The 12331-nt window shown below is 43.2% G+C and overlaps 1 protein-coding gene across 1 annotated transcript in view; it reads left to right on the top strand.

The window, feature by feature from the left end:
* The first annotated feature begins 4235 nt into the window (after positions 1-4235).
* TBX21 (T-box transcription factor 21) overlaps positions 4236-12331 on the top strand; it is a 53820-nt gene continuing 45724 nt past the window's right edge. The window contains exon 1 of the mRNA XM_083408656.1: positions 4236-5535. Coding sequence (XP_083264782.1) covers positions 4907-5535 — 629 coding nt within the window. The 5' untranslated portion in view covers positions 4236-4906. The remainder of the gene's footprint in view (positions 5536-12331) is intronic.

The following is a 12331-nucleotide window of genomic DNA, read 5'->3' as shown; positions in this document are numbered from 1 at the left end:
CTCCAGCCACTCTGGGCGGTTCCAAACAAAATATAAAAAAATACGATAAAACATCAAACATTAAAAACTTCCCTAAACAGGGCTGCCTTCATATGTCTTCTAAAAGTCAGATACAGTGGTACCTCGGGTTAAGAACTTAATTCTTTCTGGAGGTCCATTCTTAACCTGAAAGTGTTCTTAAACCGAGGTACCACTTTAGCTAATGGGGCCTCCCGCTGCTGCTGCGCCATGTGATTTCTGTTCTCATCCTGAAGCAAAGTTCTTAACCTGAGGTACTATTTCTGGGTTAGCGGAGTCTGTAACCTGAAGTGTCTGTAACCCAAGGTACCACTGTAGTTGTTGACTGTATATCTTTGACATCTGATGGGTGGGTGTTCCACAGGGTGGGCACCACTACCGAGAAGGCCCTCTGCCTGGAGTGAAAAGGACAGGGGAGGTTTCACCTTGTGAATTTCGGCCTGTTGTGCAACTCCATGCTCTATATGTATATCCGTTTCTCTCTCCTGTAGCCTCCCACTCATAAAATTGTAGAGTTGGGAGGGATCCCAAGGGTCATCTAGTCCGACCCCCTGCAATGCAGGAATCTGAGCTAAAGCATCCATGACAGAATGCCATCCAGCCACTGCTTAAAAACCTCCAAGGAAGAACAGCCCACAACCTCCACTGTCGGACAGCTCTTACCGTCAGAACGTTCTTCCTGATTTTTACCTGGAATCTCCTTTCTTGTAACTTGAAGCCATTGGTTCGGATCCTACCCTCCAGAGCAAGAGAAAACAAACTTCCTCCATCTTCCATGTGACAAGGCCTTGAGATATTTGAAGATGGCTATCACATCATATCATATCGGTAGCAGGCAACAAGTTAGGAATTAGTTCTAAATCCGGTGTTCCTATATCCTATTTTAAAAGAACCCAATAAAGTATTTTTCAGCTCTGGGGGTGGCGGGGATGTTATATCATGTTATTTTTCAATTTCCAATTGCGATTCGCTTCCAAAATGTTTCTGTATATTGACATAATCAAAAGATGTGCATGAATCTACATCAGATGAATTCTGTCTCTTGACAGCTATCAGCAGCATTAGGATAAATAGCATTAAAAGTTTTTGTAAGTTAACACTAATTAGTCTTGTTGGAACATTTAAAAAATAACCACGACCATTCCTTCTCTAATATAAGCGAATTAAGATCTGTGTCCTATATATTTTTAAGAGAGGAATGAGAAGAGGATCTTCATAAATTAACAGCAATATTGTTTATAAAGTTACATATAGAATGAGTTGTAATTAATATTTCAGAAATTTGGTTTTGCGTGTAAACAAGACTATTTCACTGTTAGTTGTATAATGATATGCCTTACCTGGAACTAATGGAATCTGGGTGATCTAAACCTTGCGATCTTAGTTAATAACTACCCATGTAAAAGTATATGTTGGTCTACCACCTGCTTTTATTTCCAAATGGAAAAGTCCCCAGAATAGGGTAAATTAGTCACCAATTTTTCATTATCAGATACTGATACGATGTGAAGGGGAATAATTTGGGGCTGTTTGAGTTTAAATTTAGCTTTGTCTGGGAAGCTGTATTGGAAAATAAGTGAAGTAACAGTGAAGAAGACAGTGCCTCTGGGTGTATGCAGGGTGCCTTTTTCTTGCCACTGGGTATCCTTCACTAATCCCCAAACATTTTAAGCAGAGATGAAGGGAAGCTTCGCTTGGGATCCCGATTTCAGTGCCATGACTGAAACTTGGAACATGTGAAGTAATAAAGAGCAGCACAATTCTGAGCATGTGCCGAGTAATGCAAGTGGCCACCACTCCAGAATGAAGAAAACTGAGCTTTTTTAATACAGTGGTACATCGGGTTACATACGCTTCAGGTTACAGACTCCGCTAACCCAGAAATATTACCTTGGGTTAAGAACTTTACCTCAGGATGAGAACAGAAATCACACGGCGGCAGTGCAGCGGTAGCGGGAGACCCAATTAGCTAAATTGGTGCTTCAGGTTAAGAACAGTTTCAGGTTAAGAACGGACCTCTGGAATGAATTAAGTACTTAACCTGAGGTACCACTGTATTGTGACATTTGCAAATGTAAAGCTTCAGTTCTGAGTTTATTTCCTTGGAGGTTAATTCTGTTGACATCGGAGGATTTCCCTCAGCCCTCCCCAATAAGATTGAATTGATAATGGATTTGAGGAGTTGGTTGTAAGAAATCTCAAATCATATGCCCTAAGTATGATCTGCTTGCTTTAGTCTGAACAAGAACAAAAAAATGAGACAATGTAGTTCTTCAACTCCCCGGCTAGAGTTAGAAATACACATAGACATGGCAAAAATGCCAGTGTTCAGTTATGGAGTGGGAGAATATGAGGAGCAGGGATATGACTTTATCTTTGCAATTTGGCATTGAGGCATATCAAAGTGAAATGCTGGACAATTATGTTTAAGCATCAGAATGTACAGGACAATGTTTAAACTTTGATCATTCCTCCCAACCCCTCAATGCATCCCTTAAATTCAGTTCTATAATTGGCAATACTAAAAACCATCAAAGAAGTATTGAGTTGTATTCAGATTGAACTCATTGAAGTTCATGGACATGACAAACTTGGGTTCATTGATTTCAGTGGGTCTACTCAGAGTTAACTTAATTGGGTGCAACTGAGAATGTTTACAGGCAAATTCACATTAGGAAGTACCTACAGCCACTTTATTTGTTTCCGTTCTGCTGAGACAGAGAGAGAGAGAGAGAGAGAAAGAAAGAAAGAAAGAAAGAAAGAAAGAGAAAAAGATCCCCCAAATGGATTGATTTAAATAGATCTCCTTCATATTAAAGCAGTGAACTCTTTCTAAAGGGGCACTTGTCAATGAATTTTAAGATCAGTACCTCAAACCCAGGTGTCAATATAATTGCATTTATGTTCAAATCACACCTGGTAATGTTGTATGTTCTGCTCTCTCCCCCTGTAAATCAATCAAGACGGTAAATCTTAATTTCCAGACCCATTATTTAAAGCAGAAGTGGGGAGCCTGTGACCCTGCAGATGTTGGTAGACTACAACACCCATGATGCTTACAATTGCTGGCAACGGCTTTAAAGCAAGCCACCGTCTCTCAACCCAACCTACTTCGCAGGGTTGATTGGAGGATAAAGCTGCAGAAAAGAACTTCGTCGGAGGAAATGAGGTTATTATGAAAGTCTTAAATCAAGGCTTACTGGTTAGCTCAGTTGGTTGCAGTGTGGTGCTGATAACGCCAAGGTTTTGATCCCTGTATGGGTGAACATTCCTGCATTGCAAGGTTTGGACTAAATGATTCCACAAAGTCACTTCCAACTCTATGATTCTATTATTCTGTACAGGCAGGGAAACCTTTGGTCTTCCAGATGTTGATGGACTCCAGCTCCCATGCTTTACAAGCACAGACAATGGTCAGGGATGATGATAACTGCAGTCTAACAAAATCTGGAGGGCCAAAGATGTACTTTAATTAATTAATTAATAAGCAGTGACTGGGATGTACCAAAAACAAAACACTCTTAATATTTTATGTTTTATCTTATTACATTTATACCACTCCTTTCGTCCCAAAGGAGCCTAGAGCAGCAATGAGGGTGGGGCGAGGGAGGGGGAGGAAGTGGCACGCCTGATCCCTGCATATCGAACAAGAACTGTTCACACAGACGGCTCTCTTCACATGGTCAGGAACCCTGCTTTTTCAGGGTTCACACTCAAGTGGAGGCAGCTCCCTGTGAACACAGATATATATGTGGTGACCCCTATTTTTTTTTTTTAAATAATAATCTTATAAGCAACCTGCAGATTTGATTGTCCATGCTCAACCTCTGAAGTGGGAACTAGGAGTTCATACAGTATCTGAACCTGAAAATAGAATATAAGCATCACCCTGACACCACAGAGTTTTACTCAGGCAGTTGGTTTTAATTCATTTTTAAAATATAATATTTATTGAGTTTCAGAAGAAACACCCCCAAAAAACCAAACCCCAGAATAGTTACTTATATTTGAATGGAAGAATATTCCGTCCAAAACAGTACCAACCATATGTAAATTTGTTTATTATTCTAGGATATAACTAGGCAAAAAACCAAGAATACAGAACTGGCATGTTGGAAATAATAATAATAATAATAATAATAATAATAATAATAATGAGAAGGAGAAGGAGAAGAAGATCACTTTGGAAGAACCTGTCTTCTTAATTCATTGGAGCGAAGCTTGCAGAATTGAAGGGGAAGGAGCAGCGGAGGTGGGCGTGTCTTGGAAACTCCGCTCAGCCAATGGAAGCGAAGCCGACACGAGAGCTCGAACCATGTTCTTTTAATAGGAGGCAGGTCGAGAGAGCAGTTTTCGGAGGCGGCGAGGATGGGCTGGGCAGAGTAGCAAAGAAGAGAATAAAGTAGAAAGGGGGGAAAATAACCCCCCTCTTGAGATCCTTAGGAAAGAAAAAGTAGAGAAGAAACCCGGAGTTAAGCAGCTGTGATCTTGACCCATTAGCTGCCGCATACGGATCTGGCGAATATATAAACAACAACCCAAACTTCTGGCGATGTTTTGCGATGCAGGAGAAAGCTCGGCTGCTAAAGAAGGATGAGGAGCGAAATTGAGCAGCCTCGTTCCGCCAAGTAAGGAAACGGACCAGATTGCTGTGCTGTTGATAAAGCGGACTAGGCTGGTCTCGGGTAGGGGACACCACTGGGTGTCCCCTTTCCCAGCCACGATGAGCCTTTGAGGGTTTCAAGCCAACCCTCGGGACTTTCCCCCTCCCCTTCCCTACTTACTTACCTACCTACCTTCCTCCACCTCCTCAGCCCTCCTCCTCTTTTTTCCTCTGCTGCCAACTCCCTCCCGCTCTCCCCCACCCCACCCCGTCAGCCTTTCTTCAATGGGCGCTTTGGATTCCCTCGCCGGAGGAAGCGCCAACCCGACCGCCGCTGCCCTCACCATGCTGAACGGGGCAGAGAGCCAAAGTTTCGCCAAGGAGCCGCCAGACCTCCAGGGAGCGGCGACCAAAGACCCCGCCGAGCTGAAGATCGGCGTCCCGCAGGAGCGCTTCTACTACCCGGAGCCCCACATGCAAGAAGGCGGCTGCAACTTAGGGCTGACCTACGGCGCACAGATGGTGCAGGGAGGAGGAGGCGGCTTTGGGGTGAGCAGCCCGGCCCCATCGGGCAGGTTTCTAGGGCCGGCCGTGAACAACTGCTCCTCTTACAGACCTCCGCCTCCTCCTCCTCCCCCGGTTCCTGCTCCTTCTTCGGCTGCCCCTGTGGGGAATCCCGGCTTCTCGGTGTCCGCGGCCGAGATCTACCCAAGCGCCGGGGACCTGTATCCCAGCGCGCCCGGGGGAGAAGGCTGCTACTCGGCCGCCGTCCAGCACATGTTCCCGCGCGGGCCTCTCTACCAAGTGCCGGGCTACCAAGTCTCCGGGAAGATCCAGGTCGTGCTCAACAACTATCCTCTCTGGGCCAAGTTCCACAAGCACCAGACGGAAATGATCATCACGAAGCAGGGCAGGTGAGCAGCAACGCGCGATCGGCCTGGAGGGCGCACGAGGTGGCGCGGGGTGGGCTGGCCGGCGGGAAGCGGGAGGCAGGGATTTAAGTGGAGAGAAAAGAGAGAAGGAATGTGCGGATCTGGGAGATCGAAGCGTGATCCCAATGGAAGGAGAGGTCGGAAGCGCCGAGGGATCCCGCTGCGCGCCAATAACTTCTGGAGCGCGCAGGAAGAGGATCTTGGGGAGGTTGGCAAGGGTGGGCCCGGCAGGGAATAATCCCGGGTCAGGCGCTTAATTGGGGCAAATATGTCCGCTGAGAGACCGGCTGTTGGCTTTTGGACTGCGCCGCGGAGGACATAAACAACCCTAAAGTTTTGCCAGGGAGGGAGAGAGAAGCGCCTAAGGGCGTGCGGCTGAAGCAGGTACGCTCGAGGAACGGCTAGCAGCGCGCATTGCTTTGCTTTTATTTCTTACCTTTATTCTCCAGCCGCATAAGAAGAGTTCTCTGGGTGGCTCACAAAAGCGCGCGCGCACGCACGCAAAACTACAGTATAAAGCAGCAATGGAACAAATTAATCGAAAACCAAAAGCCGATTAAAACGCAGTTCACCTGTTCCTTAAATTTGCCAGGTTCCCCAAGCATCAGAGCTACAATCCCCAGCACCCTTAATGAACTACAGTTCCCAGGATTCTTTGTGTGTGATGGGGGGGGGGTGTACCTTAAATGTACCCGCTGACTGTCACAGGCCCTGCTCTGGAATGTCTTATTCCTAACGTGCGAATGGGAAACCCGTGTTTCTTAGTGGTGTGACGGGAAGCCCTCTCCCGCTCACGTTCACATGGCTGAGGGGCAGCATGGAGTATGCGAGTCGTGGGTGTGAAGGCTGTGAAGGGAAAGTGAGCTTCGTCTCTTAATAACATTGGAGCTGGTTGTCCCGCGTAAGAGGTAAGAGCAAAAAACAAAAAAAAAAAACAAAAAAAAAACACAGAAGGCCAAAAGTGTGGCTGGGCTGCTGGGATTGCATTTGCGTCTAAATTTGTGAAGAAGCAGTTGTACCTCAGTGCTGTGACAGGGTTGAGCTAAGATATTTTGCAAGATGGCAGAGCCCCTCGAAACCTACCTGACTGGTAACTAACTCTTTAACTCTAGTGATGATGCGACAGTGTTCTCCTTGTGCCTGAAGAAAGGAGGCTACGTGCTATATTACACATTTCATATCTCCAGGCAACTCACTGTGGCTTTTCTCTGCACTTCAGCATCTACTAACTGAGGCATCCGCCTCCCTCTGCCTAATGGTAGAGCCAGCTTTGACTTTAAACGCTGCTACTTAAACTTTGCAATATGTTTGGAGAATATGGCTGAGGCACAGCAGTTGTTGGCATAGTGTGTTTTGAAATTATTTTTAAATGGTGTAAAAGGGACCTGAAAAAGGAAGAGTAGGTTCTAGTTCAATGAAAATTTAGTTCTCTGCTGAATCTAGTTCTCCTTTCATGTTTTAGGCCTTTAAACAACAACAATACACAAGCAAAACTTTGTAGATCTTTCCCCATCAGTACCAACAAAACCTCCCCTCTAAAAAATGAATGCAAAAGCTTCATCACTTGGAATATACATTCAGGGTTGAGTTTGTGTCTTTGTTTTAAATGACTTTCTTGTGCTTTCTAGTCCTCCAACATCAGGATGCAATTTTTTATTAGATTAACTGGTAGGTTAATGCACCAAGGTTTTTAAAGGTAGTTGATTCTGATAGCTAAGTTAAGTCTGAGTTACGGACTTCTCTCCCTTTCAGGTGCCATTTCTCCCTTTTAGCAAAAAGTGGAGGCCAATTTCAAGGGTGTGGTTAAGTCTTAAAGGTACATTTGTTTATGTATTTATTTGTAAGGCTATTTTGGCTTTGGTATGTTACCATAAGGAGCAATTATAATATTAACAATATAGTAACTTGTTGTTTTTAAATTTTGAGCTACCCTGCACTTCCTTCAATATTATTATTATTATTTTAAAAAAATAGAGCCTGATAATATGGACATAAATACAATCCGTTTACAACTAACAATGCAATCCTGTGCCTACTCAGAAGTAAGTCCTCACGAAATTCAATTAGATGTGCACAGGATTGTACACACTTACCTGAGAGTAAGTTCCATTTAACTCAGTGAGGCTTATGTCTGAGTATACATGTACAGACTCACTCTGTAAATGAGCTATAAGGCAGGTGATTAATCGATTGAAAATTCTTTAATGGCTCTATTTTGATAGGGTTCTCGAAATAGGTTTCTAGTACCGCTTATGAAAACATGCTAGGCCAGAGATGGTTAGTGCCTGCCTTTTTAGAGGCAACTTAATTTTCCATACAACCAGCACTGGACACATGTGTGCACACTAACAAATTTTACTCCTGAAACTGATGCGCTTATGAATGACCAAGCCCCTTTAAAAGTGTTGTCAAGCCAGGAGGGCATCCCTTTTCCCCTGAGGTCAGGCACAGCATTGTAAATACAGAGGCCTATATATACAGTGGTACCTCGGGTTACAGACACTTCCAGAAATAGTACCTCGGGTTAAGAACTTTGCTTCAGGATGAGAACAGAAATTGCACGGCACCAGCGGGAGGCCCCATTAGCTAAAGTGGTACCTCAGGTTAAGAACGGACCTCCAGAACAAATTAAGTTCTTAACCCGAGGTACCACTGTACATACTACATACAAAATCTAAAGAAGAAATGTATCATTAGAATGTTGAATGTCTGTTTTCTACAGCTTGGAAGGAAAGCTTTTGTTCTGAAAGTGAAAACTTGACTTCAATTTGACAGAGGCATGACGTGGACCCATCTGGACTATAGTCTGCCAGTTACCCATCCCCGGCCTAATCTGAAGAGAAGGGACAAAAAGACTAGGTTGCTCATTGCTGTGTGCAATTTGTTCAAGTTATTTATTCATTTATTTTTATTTCTCATGATTTATATACCATTTGATGGTAATAAAACCTCAAAATGGTTTAAGAAAAGAACAAAACACTTAAAATTATAAGTCTAAAACCATTAAAAACACCTATTTAAAATATTTTTAAAAGTAAAATCGGTAATAAACTAAAAAACCAGATTGAAACATATGTCTAGATAGGCTCGCCTGCCTGAACAAAAATGCTTTCAGCGGGCACCAAAAACAGTATATTGAAGGTGCCTTCCTGATGTCAATGCACAGGGAGTTCCAAAGATTAATTTCTTGCAAATGCAGAACTAGTATTATCTGGCACCTGTAACAGTGTCCGTTCCACAGATTGAAGTGATTAAGCAGGCATATATGAGGTAAAGCAACCTTGCAAGTAAACTGATCCCAAGGTTTTCTTTTTGAGCAGTGAGGGGTTTTGGGCTTTCCAAATTATACAGTGCAAAAATTGTGCACCAACCACCACCTGCCACCTCTAAGTCACTGTTGTGGTGCACCCAGTTCAGGTGAACCGATAGCGCTCCCCTAAATCTGCCTCTGTTGTGAGGTTTATAACCTGCCCTTCATTCCAAAATGCTCAGTGAAGCTTATGTGGCATGCAGATATTTCAAGCAAGCATGAAAAGGACGGAGAGGGTTGGTATGTGAGTGGGCAGAGTTGGCCCAGGTCTAGAAGTCATCAAATCCTAGTTTGCATCTTTCAGACTTCTGTTTTCCTCACTTGGCATGAAAAATATCATAACGACTCTTATGGTGTTTGTGGGCACTGATTTATCCATGCAAGAGAGCCTTTTTAAAACCTGGATAAATGTGTGCTACTAGCCAATATGGATCTTAAGAGAGCCCCATCCCCATTTCAGAGCTAGGAAATGCAAAGGGCAAACTGAATGTCATGTGTGAATACACCATCTGGCTTTGCAAGATGCAGACAGAGAAGTGGTAAAAATTCAGCTCTCATGAGTCTCACTGATGGTACAAAGAAGGGGATACAGATATTGTTAATAAAGGAAATTAGTGTGTTTGTGACCATTTTCTCTGTGCTCACTCTGTTACACACAGAGAGGGCGGGGGAGAAATTAACTTGATTTGTTCTAGAGTTCAAACTTTGCATCTGCTTTCAACAGGGATGGCTGAATCTGTCAATTTTGATTTCTCTGCATTTCTCATTTCCCCACTCTTAATTTCAGTTTAGTTTCTGCAACAGTTTGCAACTTATTTTCTTTTTTTAAGTGAGGTGCATTTTCATGCACATTTCTGTGCCTTCTTTCCCCTAATGTTCATGTGTTTTTAAAAAAAATATTTTGAGCAGAAATTTTTTTGGGAGAAGCGAGCTCTTTGAAGGATCGTTGCTTTTCTGTTTGCAAACTGGTTCAGAAAGGGCGAGTTAGGCAGGTTCATGTGGAAATGGGAAACCAAACTAATTTGTCTCCTTGCCCTTGGTTTTTCAATGTCTAAATCTATGTATTTAAAAAGGCAAGAATAAAGTGCCTTTTTAGAGCTTGCTTCTATCCATGCTGATTAACTACAGGTCACACATTTCAAGGTTTGGAGTGAAGGACTTCTCAGTGTTGATGTGCCCTTTTCCTAGAAATTAAGCAGAACACACACACACACACACTCTTTTATAATCTCTCACCTTTCCTCATTTCTCCTCCAGGCTGTTCACTGTCAGGTCTGCGAATCCTCTTTATTAACCACCATTGTGGCTCCACAACTTCCTCCCCCCCCCCCCCGCAACCTCCTTTTATTTTCCACTTTCCTCTTTTCAGTATATCTGTGGATATGCTGGTAAGGTGATTAGGCATTTTCAACCAAGTTGGAAATCCCCAGGCACCAGCTCTGTAGTGGAGGGAGGGGGGCAGCGCCATACAAACATAATCGCCAGAGTTTCCCCCTGTTGCAACCTGGCCTGGGGGGCGGTTTGCAGGTGGGGTTTGTGTGCAGAGAAGAGCTGTTCTTTCCACCCTTCCACTGAGCTGTCCACAGACACCCACTCACACCCCTGTTTGTGGAAGGGATTGCTTTCAGTCAGATGGAGGGGGGGAATTAGGAAAAAAAGAATTGAAAGGCTGCGAAGGTTCATAGATAGGCAAGGTCCCCAGGCAGTAGATGATATGGGTCACAGCCACAGGGGCTGCGGCAGACACCAAAATCTTTTCCTCCTCTTCCAGCCTATTGAATGTTGGCCCTTTTAAAGCCACACTCCATGCAATAGGATCAGATGGAAGCTGAGTTCGGTCGAGCAAAGGGCTAACAAGATTCAAGTTTTGAGATGTGGGGCTGACTCACACTTCACATTTTGTACTGGGACGGTGCAAACTGCATTCACAAATGCACAAAGACTGAAGGGCAGGAAAACGTAAAAGTCGAAACGTGTCCCTTTAAAAATAATCAGAAATGCAGGCACTGTCCTTTTTGATCTGTTGCTTCCAAAGGTTTTTAAATAACATGCCCCCCCCCCAATAATTCACAGGGGTGCTTCCTTGGTAAAAGGTGCATGCTCGTCTTCTGTATCCACCCAAGTGCAAAATGTAAAAACTGGGTTTTTTAAATTATTCGTTGTGGTGGTTTCGATAAATATATTGTGCTTTACATACATGTATTTTTAATCTTTGTTGGAAGCTGCCCAGAGTGGCTGGGGAAACCCAGCCAGATGGGTGGGGTACAAATAATAATATATTATTATTATTATTATTATTATTATTATTATTTATTTATTACATACAGCAAAACAAGGCAGGTCCCTGGTCCCAGGGAACTTGCAGTCTTAGGCCTATTGTCACTGAGGTGGTAAATCAGGACAGTATAGAACAAGGTTTCCCAAACTTGGGGGGCTTCTGCTGTTTTTGGACTACAACTCCCATCATCCCTAGCTAGCAGGACCAGTGGTCAGGGATGATGGGAACTGTAGTCCAAAAACAACTGGAGAACCAAGTTTGGGAAACCCTGGTATAGAATCATAGAATGATAGAATTTTAAGTGACGCATTTTCAGGCTCCGGGTGGAGAGCTCACATGACAAACGCACATATAATGCCAAAATTACCTGCATATAGAAATCTAGCATATTTGGGAGAAGGTATGACTAGAACTCTTCTCCCTGATAGGCTACATTTGTATGTAAAGTGAACGTTTTGAGGTCAGACCTCACATTTGAAGTCTGAAGTGGTCTAGTCCAGACGCAGGTTTACTTTTTAATTGAGGGCAAAGAGAGACGTGATGTGGGACATCTGTGACTGAGGCCAAATTCACACCATACGATTTAAACACTGTGGTACCACTTTAAAGAGGCATGGCTTCCCCCCCCCCCAAATAATTATGGAAGCTATAGTTTGTTAATGGTGCTGAGAGTTGTTAGGAGACACCCCCTCCCCCAATTCCTCTCACAGAGCTCCAGTTCCCAGAATTCCCTGGGAAGACCTATTGATAAAACCACTATTGATAGTTAAACCACGTTGACACTTGAGATGCATATTTTAATCCCACCTAATTTCTATGACGGTAATTTGTTTTACACTATTTTTCATACTGTGTTTTAATTGTTGTAGTCCACCCTGGGACGTTAGAATGAAGGGCAGATTATTATTATTAATAATAATAATAATAATAATAATAATAATAATAATAATAATAATAATAACAACAACTTCTGAGTAGTTTTGTGAGTATTACCCCCGAGAGTTGATCCAACCCCATTTTTGTCTGCTCTTTTATTGCATAGTATTTTAGGTTTATAAAATTTATTTTAAAATACTTACAATTCTAGTTGGCCCTGATATCCCAGTGTGATGAAGTAGGGGGTTATAAATATTTTTTAATCAAATGTACAAACCTTCTTGGAGTCTAATCTCTCCACGATGGACAGAAAG

This window comes from Podarcis tiliguerta, assembly GCF_965153285.1.
Source record: "Podarcis tiliguerta genome assembly, chromosome: 13".
NCBI classification, from domain to species: domain Eukaryota; kingdom Metazoa; phylum Chordata; class Lepidosauria; order Squamata; family Lacertidae; genus Podarcis; species Podarcis tiliguerta.
Note: the sequence above shows the minus strand (reverse complement) of the source record. Positions and strands in the feature narration are given on the sequence as shown.